Source organism: Mastigoproctus giganteus, chromosome 1 (assembly GCF_048544385.1).
Source record: "Mastigoproctus giganteus isolate SK-2022 chromosome 1, ASM4854438v1, whole genome shotgun sequence".
NCBI lineage: Eukaryota > Metazoa > Arthropoda > Arachnida > Uropygi > Thelyphonidae > Mastigoproctus > Mastigoproctus giganteus.
Genome location: NC_143575.1, coordinates 224,935,408 through 224,948,092, shown reverse-complemented (window position 1 = coordinate 224,948,092; position 12,685 = coordinate 224,935,408). Strand labels below are relative to the sequence as shown.

General features: G+C 37.7%; 1 protein-coding gene across 1 annotated transcript in view; it reads left to right on the top strand.

The window, feature by feature from the left end:
• Positions 1 to 12,685, top strand: part of LOC150091554 (uncharacterized) — a 218,221-nt gene that overhangs the window by 161,493 nt on the left and 44,043 nt on the right. Inside the window, exon 8 of the mRNA XM_090376191.1 lies at positions 3,093 to 3,268. Coding sequence (XP_090232317.1) covers positions 3,093 to 3,268 — 176 coding nt within the window. The remainder of the gene's footprint in view (positions 1 to 3,092; positions 3,269 to 12,685) is intronic.

Here is a 12,685-nt window from a genome sequence, read left to right as displayed (position 1 = left end):
TGCTCAGAGAACTTCATATCTGCCTGCATAACCACCCCCAGGTCCCTTTCATTCTCTACCACTGTCTCAGTGTAGTACCACAGAGTTGATACATTGCTCTGGGGTTGCTGTTTCCCATGTGTAGTACTTTACATTTGTCAATGTTAAACTTCATTTGCCACCTCTCAGCCCATCTGCTCAACCTTTCCAGATCCTGTTGCAGCAGCATAGTGTCAGTAGTGTCCTTGACAACCTTGCCTACCTTTGTATCGTCTGCAAACTTCGACATTAAGCTTGATATACCATCATCAATATCATTTATAAACACAGAAAACAATAATGGACCCAACACTGAGCCCTGAGGGACTCCACTAATAACATTAGTCCACGAAGAGCAGTGTCCATTGATTACCACTCTCTGTCTTCTCCCCCTCAGCCACCCGTTTATCCACAGCAGCAATTTGCCTCCAATGCTACACTGCTCCAATTTGTGTAGCAGGCTTCCATGTGCAACAGTATCAAAAGCCTTTCTAAGATCCAAGTATATAATATCAAAGTTATTCCCTGCATCCAGTTCCTTTGTGACTGCATCATAGTATCCAATCAAATTGGTCAGGCAAGACTTCCCCTTAACAAAACCATGCTGTGTCCGAGCTATAACTGATGTCTTGTCTAAATGATCCTGCAGTGCTTCTTTAACTAGTGCCTCCATTAATTCTGGAACAGAAGTTAAACTTACAGGTCTATAATTACTTGTGTCAGCCTTTGATCCTCCTTTGTGAATTGGGGTTACATTTGCACATCTCCAGTCTGTGGGTACCTCCCCTGAGTCCAAGGAAGCTCTCATAATTATTGCTGAGGGTTTGCTTACTTCCTCTGCTGCCTCCTTTAATATAACTGGATAGATCCCATCCACCCCGGGTGCCTTGCTTGTGTTTATCTTCAACAATTTCTCCTCCACTTTACTCTCAGTTATTACAAGATTCTCTAGTTTACTGCTAGAGTTGAATAAACTTCTGGCTTTCCCCTCGCTAAATAACTCCTCATGTGTGACTGTCGATGCAAAATATTCATTTAGTTTGTTAGCTACCTGAGCAGGGTCATCAACAGTTGACCCATCGATATTAGTCCAGTCTAATAAATATTAGTTCAGTCCCTGAACTTTTTAATCACACCTCATATATGTCTAAAAAAGGTCATTATACAGTAAATTACCATTATAACACTCCTGCTTATAGCATTGTGCTGCTTTTAATGCTCTTTTCTTTTGGTCTCCTGGTCACTCTTTTGAAATGCACAGCATATCATTTTTTGACTGTGGCACTCCCAAGTAATTTTTTTTTTTTTTTAAGAAACCAGAATGAATAAACCCCAACATAATTCTCCTTACTCTTGATTTTTGACTTTGGAAAAGGCTTGATAGAGACTAAATTCTAAGAATTGTTAATTGTGCAGTTTGTTTATTTTATAGAAATTGTTCCCAGTGCAGGTTATGTTTGTTTATTTCATATTTAATTCAAACCACTGAAGTTAGATAGGCCACTCTTTATAACATTGGTAATCCTCAGTAGTACAATAATTGTCTTTTGTGTATGCCTGCGTTCATCGTGGCATCAATAAATTTCATTAATGACATTATTATTATTCATATTATGTTTATCATATTTAAACAGTAATGCTCAAGATATGTTTTGTTTAATTTGATAAAATATTTTTAAAGATTTTTATTCTTTCTAAGCAAAAAAAATGGTAGATGTCTGAAAAGCAAAGCATGGTACATTAAGTGTGCAAGTTTTCAACTTACATATGTTGGGAGTTCACTGAATATTAAAGAAAATGCTTATATGGGTATGTAGCAGAGGGGGAGAATCATGGAAAAATAATTGCAGATGATTAAGAAGCAATAGAAATCCATCAGCAAAAACATTGAAGCTTTCTGGGCAGTCTGCATGTTATTACCATTCGAAGTGAAGTCAACTTTCAGCTAGTAAGAGTCAGGTTCTGTAATATATATTTTGGAAAGTCAAATACCCAGACAAAATAGTCCGTATATTTTTGCTTGCCATAAATTCATTAACCAAATGAGCCCTATGGGGAAGTTGTGCATTATTGCTTATGAAAAGGAGTTGAGCTTCAATTGCACTGTGAACAGCCCTGCATAACATTCTAAGATTTAATCTCTATATCTCTGGCCAGTAAAAGTTCTACCCTCAGTGACAGCAAGAGTTGAATCTTCAAATATGGTGTTTCACCACACCATTGTACCCCAGTTATCAAAATTTATTTCCCTATATGTTGGCAAGCTAATGTCATGCATTATGTTTTCTCCGGGTGTAACACTGTCAGCATTACTGTGCAGGCAGAATCTTGATTCATCACAGGGATTTAGTTAGAAGAATACTTATTGAAGAGCTTCATACAAAATCTTAAATGGAAAAGATGTGTTCTGTTTGGTTGGAGAGAAAAGAAAATGGCTTCCCTCAAAAAAAACGTAGAACCTATCTATTTCATTTAAGATTTTCAATAAAATTGCTAATTTTTCTAGAAATGAGGTGATATTAGTAATCATTATTCATCTTAAGGATAGTTTTCTTTTGTAGACTTCAATACAGAAAGAGGATGAGATGGCTTTTATAATTCTGAAGAATTATCAAAGCCTACTTCTTGTGCACTGGATGTCTGATTCACTCCCATATCAGTCAAACCGTAGCCAAAATATAATTCTTTAATCTGTTGTAAAGTCTATTTTTAAATTGTTCATGAATTTTAAGCAAATTCCCATGCATCAATTTTTCAAAGATCTATTTTTGAAAGTATAATTGGTACTCTTAAAAAAAAAAGATTTTATAGAGGTTAGAACAGGTATTGCCATTCCTTTGGTAAAAATAGTAACACTGTCAAAGCAAGTGTAATTGAGTATGATATTAAACGGACTGACAGCTGCGCAAGTATGTTATCAGGTTGTATATAAATAATATATCTCGCATTATATAATGGCACCTTAGTTCACATGCTATGTATATATTAATGTTTTAACTTTTTTTCTTATAAAGGCATTCATTTAAAGTAAGTATCTTTAGGTTTTTTATAATAGTTATTTATCCTTAAAACAGATCGAACACATGGGCAACAGTATACCAAAGATTTTGAAGAAGCTACAAAATGCTTAGAAGATTACATTCGTTCTCTAGAAAATGAAATTAAAGAAAGAAACCAGTTGTTGGAATTATTAGAACAAAGTGAAATTTATTATGATACCCAGAAAGGAGAAGCCAGAATAGTAGCAAATGTAAGTTATACTTTTCTAACCACCTGTCTTCCTTCTGTTGGTTTTAAGTTTCTGGATAAATTACATAGGATTCAAATTTCATATTTTTCTTCCACCATGCTAAAAAAATTGAAATTCAAATAGAATTAAGTATTGGCAAAAGCAATAAAGCACCTGTTACAACTTTGCTAATAACCATTTCCTCACCTTTGTTAAGGTGAGGAAATGGTTGTAAAATAATAATATATGGGTGGTTCTTGACTTATGAATGAATTTGCTAATCAAGTTCATATGTTCCTGGAGCTCATTCATAGGTCAAAAAAAGTTTGTAAGTTGAATTTTGCTCCTATAGGTTTTGAACTCGCTATATATACAGCTCAGCATACTTTTGTTTAGATCCAGGTATATTGTAGAAAAAAACCGTTTTCTTATATTATTGATTTTAATTGGAAAAGGAAGATGAGGTCAGTTTTTAGAAGTCATCAGGGTCTTAAGAAACTCTTTCTGGGACCTTCTGAGAATAGCTTTAAAAGTACTAGAACCTTATGTAGATAGTACCAGTTCTGCAGCTACTAATTCCTTGAATATATCAAGGGTTGCCTGAACAGTTGTCTTCTTTTTCTCCTCTTATATGACCCTATAGCAGGCAAGGACACCATGAATACCTTCAGAAACTTTGGATAAATATTCTTTGTTGGAGTCTTGTTTTTCAAATACAGGTCAACCGTCACTAATCTGGCAGCACTGGGACTTGTGGGGTGCCAGATTTGTTAATTCGTGAGTTTGCTGGATCACCGGTAGTTATTTTAGCACATACAGTTTACCCAACAATTAACCACCTCCTCCTACCTTTAACACGTTGACTGCCAAGCCAGTTTAAGAAAAAATTCCCCAGGGGCCAAAAAATATTTAGCAAATAATTTGATTAGTAATTCTAAAATAAATATTGTAATTGTAATGTCAGTGTTGTCATTTTTTTGCTTAAAATATATTTAAAAAAAAAAAGCCTTTTTTTTTTATGTTGCATATATGTGGCCCAGTAGGTTACTTTATTTCTTGAGAAGCATGTCGGCCACATACGTGTGACACTATTACAGCATACATATGAAGGGCGTTTGTGATTAGTTTATTGCATGCGCGGCGAGCACTGTAATAAAACTAATTTTGCGATAAAATAAACTCTCAAACTTCGCAATAAGTTTGTAATTATTGTTAGACATTTTGTTAAAGCAAGTTCGTTAGCACGCTGTATTGTCAATCATATTGTGTTGTGTTTTTCCGCAAGTTTGTACAAGTGTGTTGTAAAAAAAAAAAAAATCTAAAAAGGATTGGCTAAAAGAAAATTACTAAAATAAGAGGAATTAAGAGAAATTGCTGGAATTTACAATTAAGCAGAGTTCAACATCTCACAGGACTCACCCCTGTCGGATTTTTTTTTTAGAAGTTCAACTTTATCTGTTATGGACAATGTATGGTGTTTGCCCTTTACACCATGAGAGGCACTTCCTTTATGCATTGAAACCATGGCTGGGGCTAAATGTGAGCAGGTTATAATAATAATAAATGCAGAAAAACAAGTGGGAATGGCTTGCCAGTGCTTATGAGTTCGCGCCAACAGCTGATTCTGCAACCAATGTCACCAAAACAGTAGCGGCAGGTCGATGCACAGACTCGGGGAAATTTGAAATTACATTCGCGGAAATTATGTCCGAATTAGCGGGGGAACTGGATTACCAGTGGCCGCATTAGTGATGGTTGACCTGTATAGCCAAAGAGGCTAAAACCTTTAGCCTTCTCTCTGGCTGTGTTTGAATTTTGCTTCTATGGGTTGTCTGTTTACCTCTTTCACCTTTACTGGCTTCATCCTCTTGCTCTTTTGAGCAAAGTTCACTTATTCTTGATTGGTGAACTCCTGGCTATCAATGAATTTCACAGGGCGCTGTGGAATTCATTGATATGAATGAAGACTCCAACTCTTTTTAAAAATTACAGCTGTGAATTACAGGCTCCGAAAAAGCGATAAGTGTTTGCCTTTTTATTTACCTAATTGTTATTTTATGTTGTATTTTATACATAGTCTAATATTTTATATTATATTATATTTTATTTTATATTGTATTTTATACATAGTCTAATTGGTCCTTGAGGTTGTCACAGACATTCTCTCAGAAATGCCAGACAAGCTGTACTTGCTACCTGGGAGTCTAAAATGCTGATGGAACTGATATTCGGATGACACTCAAGTCAAGTGGACCCAATTTCAGTGAAGTCCGGACGGTCTATGACAGCCAAATCCTCTGCTTGCACCTTCACGATGGTGGGACTGTTAGTAGTCCTGGGTATAACCTCCATGCACAAGTACATGGTGTGGTGCCCACACCACATGGAGGAACACCGCCACTCTATGTTACCAGGCAGTACTAGGTGGTAGATGACTCTCATCAACCGGTGAAATACCACCACTTTGCTTATTGGAGGCTTGAAGTGGTGGAACCCATGTTTAGTCTCTAGAGCTAAGTTCCGGTCAACCCTTCCCTATCTCTTCCATCATGCAGTATGATTGATGACTTTTGAGGTTATGATGAACATCATGGCGAGATCCAATATTCCTTACATTTCGAGGGTACAGCTCTAAAACGGTGTTCGCAGGCTGGCCGCTAGTTAGTACACTGGACCGAACCTATTGATAACTCTCTAGGAGGCTTCTGGATCAGCTAGTGTATAATCTTGTTACCTCTACTCTGCCAGATAGTGACTGGAGGGAGTCCGAGTAGTGTGTATGTGGGGAGCATTGTCGAGGCCACGTTATATCAAGGATCTGGGTATATTCTTACCATGTGTACGCCATATCCAAAAATTTCATTACTTCATACAGCATGTCCCACCCACTTTTTCTTACTATTGAATACACCATGAATTGTCAAACTAATAGAGCAAGCTTATCTGCGAAAAGATTTAAACCTCCCAAGCACTTCCTAATTCATTTCACAAATATACGTGGTCTCAGTTCTAATCTCAACGATGTCCATTTCCACTTGCATTCTGCCAAACCCCATGTACTTTTTCTGACAGAACCTCAGTTATCGGTTGATTCAACTACTGCTCATCTCAGATGCCCAAATTTATTCGCTATGATTCCTTACGCCTCAAAGGTGGTACTTGTGCATATGTCCGTTCTGATATTCCCTGTCAGAGACTTGGCAATTTGGAATTTCCTCTCTTTGATCTTCTCTGGCTTAAAATCTCTCTACCTCATTGTGTAAAATTCATCTCTTGCCTCTACAGTTCTCCCAACTCCACTAATCACTTGGAGCTCTTTGACTTCCTCTCTTTGCAACTTGACTTTCTCCAGTTCAACTTTCCTAACAGTGAGGTAATTTTCCTTGGTGATTTTAATGTTCACAACTCCAGCTGGCTTCCGTTTTCTAGTCACACCGACCCAGCAGGTCGAGATGCTGAGCTTTTGCAATTACTAATGACCTAGCACAGATTGTTCATTTACCTACAAGAATACCAGACAATCCTAATCATACAGCCAATACGCTTGATCTTTTTCTCACAAACAACCCTTCTAAGTACACGGTCAAAGTGAGAGGTCCTTTAGGCACTTCAGATCACAACTTGGTGATTGTCTCTTCTCCAATGGAACCTTTATCTCATGGCTATTCCCAACCTCGTGTTGTTTGGCATTACAAGAATGCAAAATGGGATGACCCGCGAGATTTCTTTTCTTCTTTTCCTTGGTCGGATTACTGTTTCAAAACTTCTGATGTCAACGTTTGCTCAGATTGTGTCAGTGAAATCATTCTTTCAGGAATGGAATCCTTTATCCCACACTCCACTTTAAAATCTCGTCCTTTATCTAAACCTTGGTTTTCCAATATATGTGCTAAGGCTGTTCAAGAGAAGAAAGTTGCATATCGTAATTGGCTTGTTTCTAATTCTTCAGTTTCATTTTCTGCCTACACCAAAGCTCGCAACAATTGTAAAGCAGTTATTAATCAGTCCAAACTAGAGTTTGAACAGGCTAAGAGTAGAAAACTTGCTTCTTGCCCTAATGGTAGCAGAGCATTCTAGTCTCTTGCCAAAGCTATTGGCCGCAACTTTTGCCCATCTCTGCTCCCACCTCTGTCCAAACCAGATGGTTCTGTTGTCACTTCAGCCAAGGATAAAGCTGACCTTCTAGCATCCCATTTTTCTTCCAGCTCATGTATTAATGATCTTGGTAAAACACCTCCCACCATTCCCAACACGCTCCATTCAATGCCTCCTGTGGTCTTCCATCAAAAGGATATCAGAAGGATTTTGATGAATCTTGATGCTAAGAAAGCTCCAGGTCCTGATGGTATTTCTCCACTTCTTCTCAAAACCTGTGCTCCTGAAATTACTCCTCTTCTTTGCTGCCTTTTTTCACTTTCTTATTCCAAAGGTGTTTTTCTTTCTGCTTGGAAATTTGCTCATATCCAGCCAGTTCCTAAAAAGGGTGACAAATCCCTCCCATCCAGTTATCGTCCCATTGCAATTACTTCTACTCTTTCTAAAGTAATGGAGAAATCAATTAACCACCAACTCTTAAACTACCTAGAAACCTTCCGTCTGATCAACTATCGCCAGAATGGATTCCGTCAGTGTCAATCCACTGGTGATATTCTAGCTTATGTTACCCAATTTTGATTAATTCAATGGAAAGGTTCGGTGAAGTAGTTGCTCTTGACATCTCAAAGGCTTTTGATCGTGTTTGGCATAAAGGTCTTCTAAACAAGCTTCCATCTTATGGTTTGCCAACTGTTTTTAGTAATTGGTTATCCAGTTTTCTCTATGATCGCTCACCGAGGGTGATGGTAGATGGCTCTCTGTCTTCAAACTTCTCCACTAATGCCGGTGTCCCCCAAGGTTCAGTTCTTTCCCCCCCACTCTTTTCCTCTTGTATATTAATGACCTTCCATTGACTGGAAATCCTATCCATAGTTTTGCAATGATAGCACATTGCATTCCACTTTCCATTTTGAGAAACCTTGTCCTGCTCAATCAGCTTCAATTTCTCAAAAATTTGCTACCAATTCCTTAAATGCCGATCTTCAGGTAATTCTCCAGTGGGGCAAAGACAACTTAGTTGATTTCAACCCTTCTAAAACTCAGTCTTGTCTTATATCTCGCAAAAAGGATTCTTCTGCTCCTATGCTTATCTTTAGTGACACTCCGATTTCTAGGCAAAATGATATATCTCTTTTGGGGATTACCCTGACTTCTAATCTCTCTTGGTACAGGCACATTACAAACATTGCTTCCTCTGCTCTAAAAAACTTAGTTTTCTCTTTCACTCTCGGCATTACTTTTCTTCCAAACAGCTGCTCACTCTGTATAAATCGCGAATCCGCCCTGCAATGGAATATTGTTCCCACATCTGGGGTGGTGGCCCCAAAACCTCTCTCAGGCTTCTTGATTCCATTAAGAAGAGGACAGTTAGGTTAATTAATGATTCATCTCTAACAGAGTCTCTCCACTCGCTTTCTCATAGACGTACTGTTTCTGCTGCATGCCTCTTCTACAGATACTTCCATGGGCACTGTTCTTCTTAATTGGCTTCTATAATTCCTGCTTTCTCTTTCAAAACAGTCCAAACACGTGCCGCCACCAGCCAACATCCATTTACTGTCCAACTTCAAACCCACAGAACCAACTTTTCATCTTCCTCATTTATTCATCCAACTGCCGTTTTCTGAAACAAGCTTCCTTCATACGTATTTCCTGAAAATTACAATCTACAGAAGTTCAAGTCCAATGTCAACAAATATCTTCTTTCATCTTCTCAACCTCCAACCCAAGCACGGTACTAAGTACTATAGGTTCTAATACCTCTCGTGTTTGGGGTTCACATAAAAAAAAAAAAAAAAGTTATAGTTACGCTGGTTATTTTTATTTTTAATTTAGATAAAGAGTTTTTGTAGATTACTACTTAATATACGTAAAACCATTAATTCGTTCGAATCTTGCAGCCATTGTTTTTGTATAGAGTGGTAGAGAATTCAAATTTTTAATTGTGGTAACTAGGTAGCTCTAACGTATAATTATATAGCATAATATGCATCACTGCATTTAGGATTCTATTAGATAGCATAGTATTGACAATTAATTAATTAAATTTATTGATCTTATTAATTTAAAATATCATGCCCAAGACTAGAGCAGCAAAGCAATGGGCACAAAGTGGCAGCAGTGCTGTGACTCGGGGGAGAACTGAGGGGTGCAATTCTCCACTGCATCACAGCCTAAAAAAATGTGCAACTTGTGAAATGTTTGCCGAACTCTCTGGAACAGAACATGATCTAGTCTTTTTGTGTGCCAGGTGCAGAGAGTGTCTAGAAATTGGGCATCAAATCAGCGTTCTACTGTGCGTCTATGAGAGCTTGAGATGTAGGGTAGATGCCTTCAAAGAAATTAATGAGGGGCCCATCAAGCTCTCAGCTGTCAGGGTAACTAGGAATAGGAATAGGTGCATGTCATGTATGCTTGCATTTACAACAATGCTAGAAGTATGGTAAATAAATTTGAATTTGAAGTTTTGCTCAAGACATCAAAGGAAGATATGCAGATATTGTTGGGATATCAGAGACGTGGTGTCACACTGATATTGGGAATGCAGAATTGGAATTTGGGGAGTATAATGTGTGCAGAAAGGATAGAGAATAGGAAGGATAAAGAGGATAGGAAGGGAGGGTGTGTCATGCTGTTAATTAAGAAAAACATAAAATCAAAAGAAGTGCATCCAGTTGATATAGATGAACAGTGCACTGTTGAGTCAGTTTGGTGTGACATAAGCACTGCGAAAGCAAAAATAAGAATAGGAGTGTGTTATAGGCCTAATGACTCGAATAAATACAATGAACAATTGTACAGAGAAATAGAGTGGGCTAGTAAATCAGAATGTCTTATAATGGGGGATTTTAACTTCCCAAATATTGACTGGAACTTGTGGGTTGGTCACTCACACACTAGTAAGACTTTTGTGGATTTATTGGATGATAATAGTTTAAAAACTGTCTGAGACCACTGTACTCACCTTTACGGAAGCAAAAACCCTTTCCTTTACCCCCGATGGTAATTATACCTTTAAGTAAATCCCACATCAGTACACTGTGATCACTGCCACCTAGTGGTTCCTTTATCTGCAAATTCTTAATACATGAATGATCACTGCTGATAACCAGATCAAGAGTATTACCCTCTCTGGTTGCCTCTCGAACATGCTACTACAACAGGATGTAGAAAATTTGGGCAGATGGACTAACAAGTGGCAACTGAAGTTTAACCTTGACAAATGCAAAGTACTGCATATGGGTAGAAGTAACCCCAGAGTAACGTGCCAACTGTGTGGTACTACACTTAAGGTGGTAGAAAATGAAAAAGATATGGGAGTAATTCTGCAGTCAGATATGAAGTTTTCTGAGCAATGCAGACAGGCTGCCAGGGCAGGTCATGGGGTTTTGTCAATGATATGTAGGAATTTTGCTAGCAGGGAAAAGGAGGTGATTGTCCCTCTGTATAAGGCAATGGTCAGGCCGCGCCTTGAGTACTGCGTACAAGTCTGGAGGCCTCATTTTAGGAAGAATGTATATTTGCTTGAGCGTGTACAGAGAAGGGCAACAAGATTGGTGAGGGAAATGAAGGGATCCTCTTACCAAGAGAGGCTTAAGTTCTGCAAATTGCAGTTGATGCAGACTAGGCACCTGCACGGTGATCTGATTGAGGTGTATAAGGCCTTGAATGAGTTGAGCATGCTGAATTCTGATGGGATCACTTGTTCAGATTACGAACCTAAGGGGGCATAAATTCAAATTAAGAAAAGACAGATGTAGAATAGATGTGCGGAAATTTACCTTTAACTGGCAGGTGGTTAATTGCTGGAACAAACTTCCATCTGTCGTTGTGGAAGTTGATAGGTTAAATAAATTTAAGGAGGAACTGGACAGGCATTTGGAGGGAATGGTGTGATTTTTTTTTTTTTTTTTTGACTGATGCTGCATAAGCTCATACACTTGCTTTTTTGCATCACATGCCACTACTACTACTACAGTATATATCTTTATCCATTTCTAATTCCAGTTCCTTACCAATCTCCATTAGGCTGTTGGCCACTGTCTTCACATTTTCTTCAAATACCCTTGGAGTCAGTGGGCACAATTTCTTCCACACCCTATTCATATTTGTTTTTAAAATGTCATAATCGTTCCAAAACCTTTTTTTTAATACCATCCCCTTCTTTTGCCCTAAACTGCCTATCTGAATATTATCCTGAGATAGTGGGCCTTAAGTGTTAAACTGGTCCATAGGCTGGATGAGAGACATATTAGATTGCAGAAAAACAACCTTGTTCTTAGGATGGATAACATTGAGGAAAGGGGTTGCCCAGGACCATGTCTACATTAAAAATTCATTGTGCATCATGAATTATCTCTGCCCAAGTCTCAGGAAAGTCCCTTGCTGTAATATTATGAAGGTTGTTTCTAGCTTTTAACCTCAAACCAGCTATGATAGAAATAAATATTCCTCACAAGAACTTTTACCAAATTTTGCTCAGGCTTTTCCTGAATTAACTTACAGCGTATCAACATGTATTTCTGATTCTGATCTTCCAACCACAAGTTTTTCCAGCTCATCCATTACTTTAATTCTAATTTTATTTCAATATTTGTTGATTTTATTGGTACAGAAGCTTTAATATATTGCGTAATTCGTTTTGTCCATAATCGCTGTAATAGTTGAATGATTTGAACCAAAACTACAAACACGGTTTTTTCTCCATTGGTACAGAAGCTTTAATATATTGCATAATTCGTTTTGTCCATAATCGTTGTAATAGTTGAATGATTTGAACCAAAACTACAAACACGGTTTTTTCTCCATTACATGGCATTTTATTATATCGCCCGAGTGGTTATGATACATTTTTCATTGCGTAATCATTCTTTTCATTCATTTTTAGTTTTCTGGGGGAGGGGGTGCAAATTGAATGTACAGCACTCATAAACACAGTGTAGTGTCACAAACTGACTGGGGAGCATGTTTTCATGAGCACACCAAACATCAACGCAACAGCAAACCATCTGTTAGATAGCAGTTTCATGACTTAAATTTTGTAATTTTTAAAGTTTTAGTGCAATTTTTGAAGATTTTCAGAATGTAAGGGCATGTTCATATATGCAAAAGTTCTTAGGTTGAATATTCATAAATCAAGGATCACCTGTACTGCCAAATTTTCTAAGTTATTTTCTAATGCAATATCATCTGTAAATATCGGCTTTTTATACTGCGAGCTTATGCGGCATAGTCCATTACAGATAGGGTGGTCACAATTCACTGAACTGTGTGTGCGTGCACATATATATTTGAATATATTTTGTATACATTTGACTGCACTAGACTACTTTCTCATTTTTC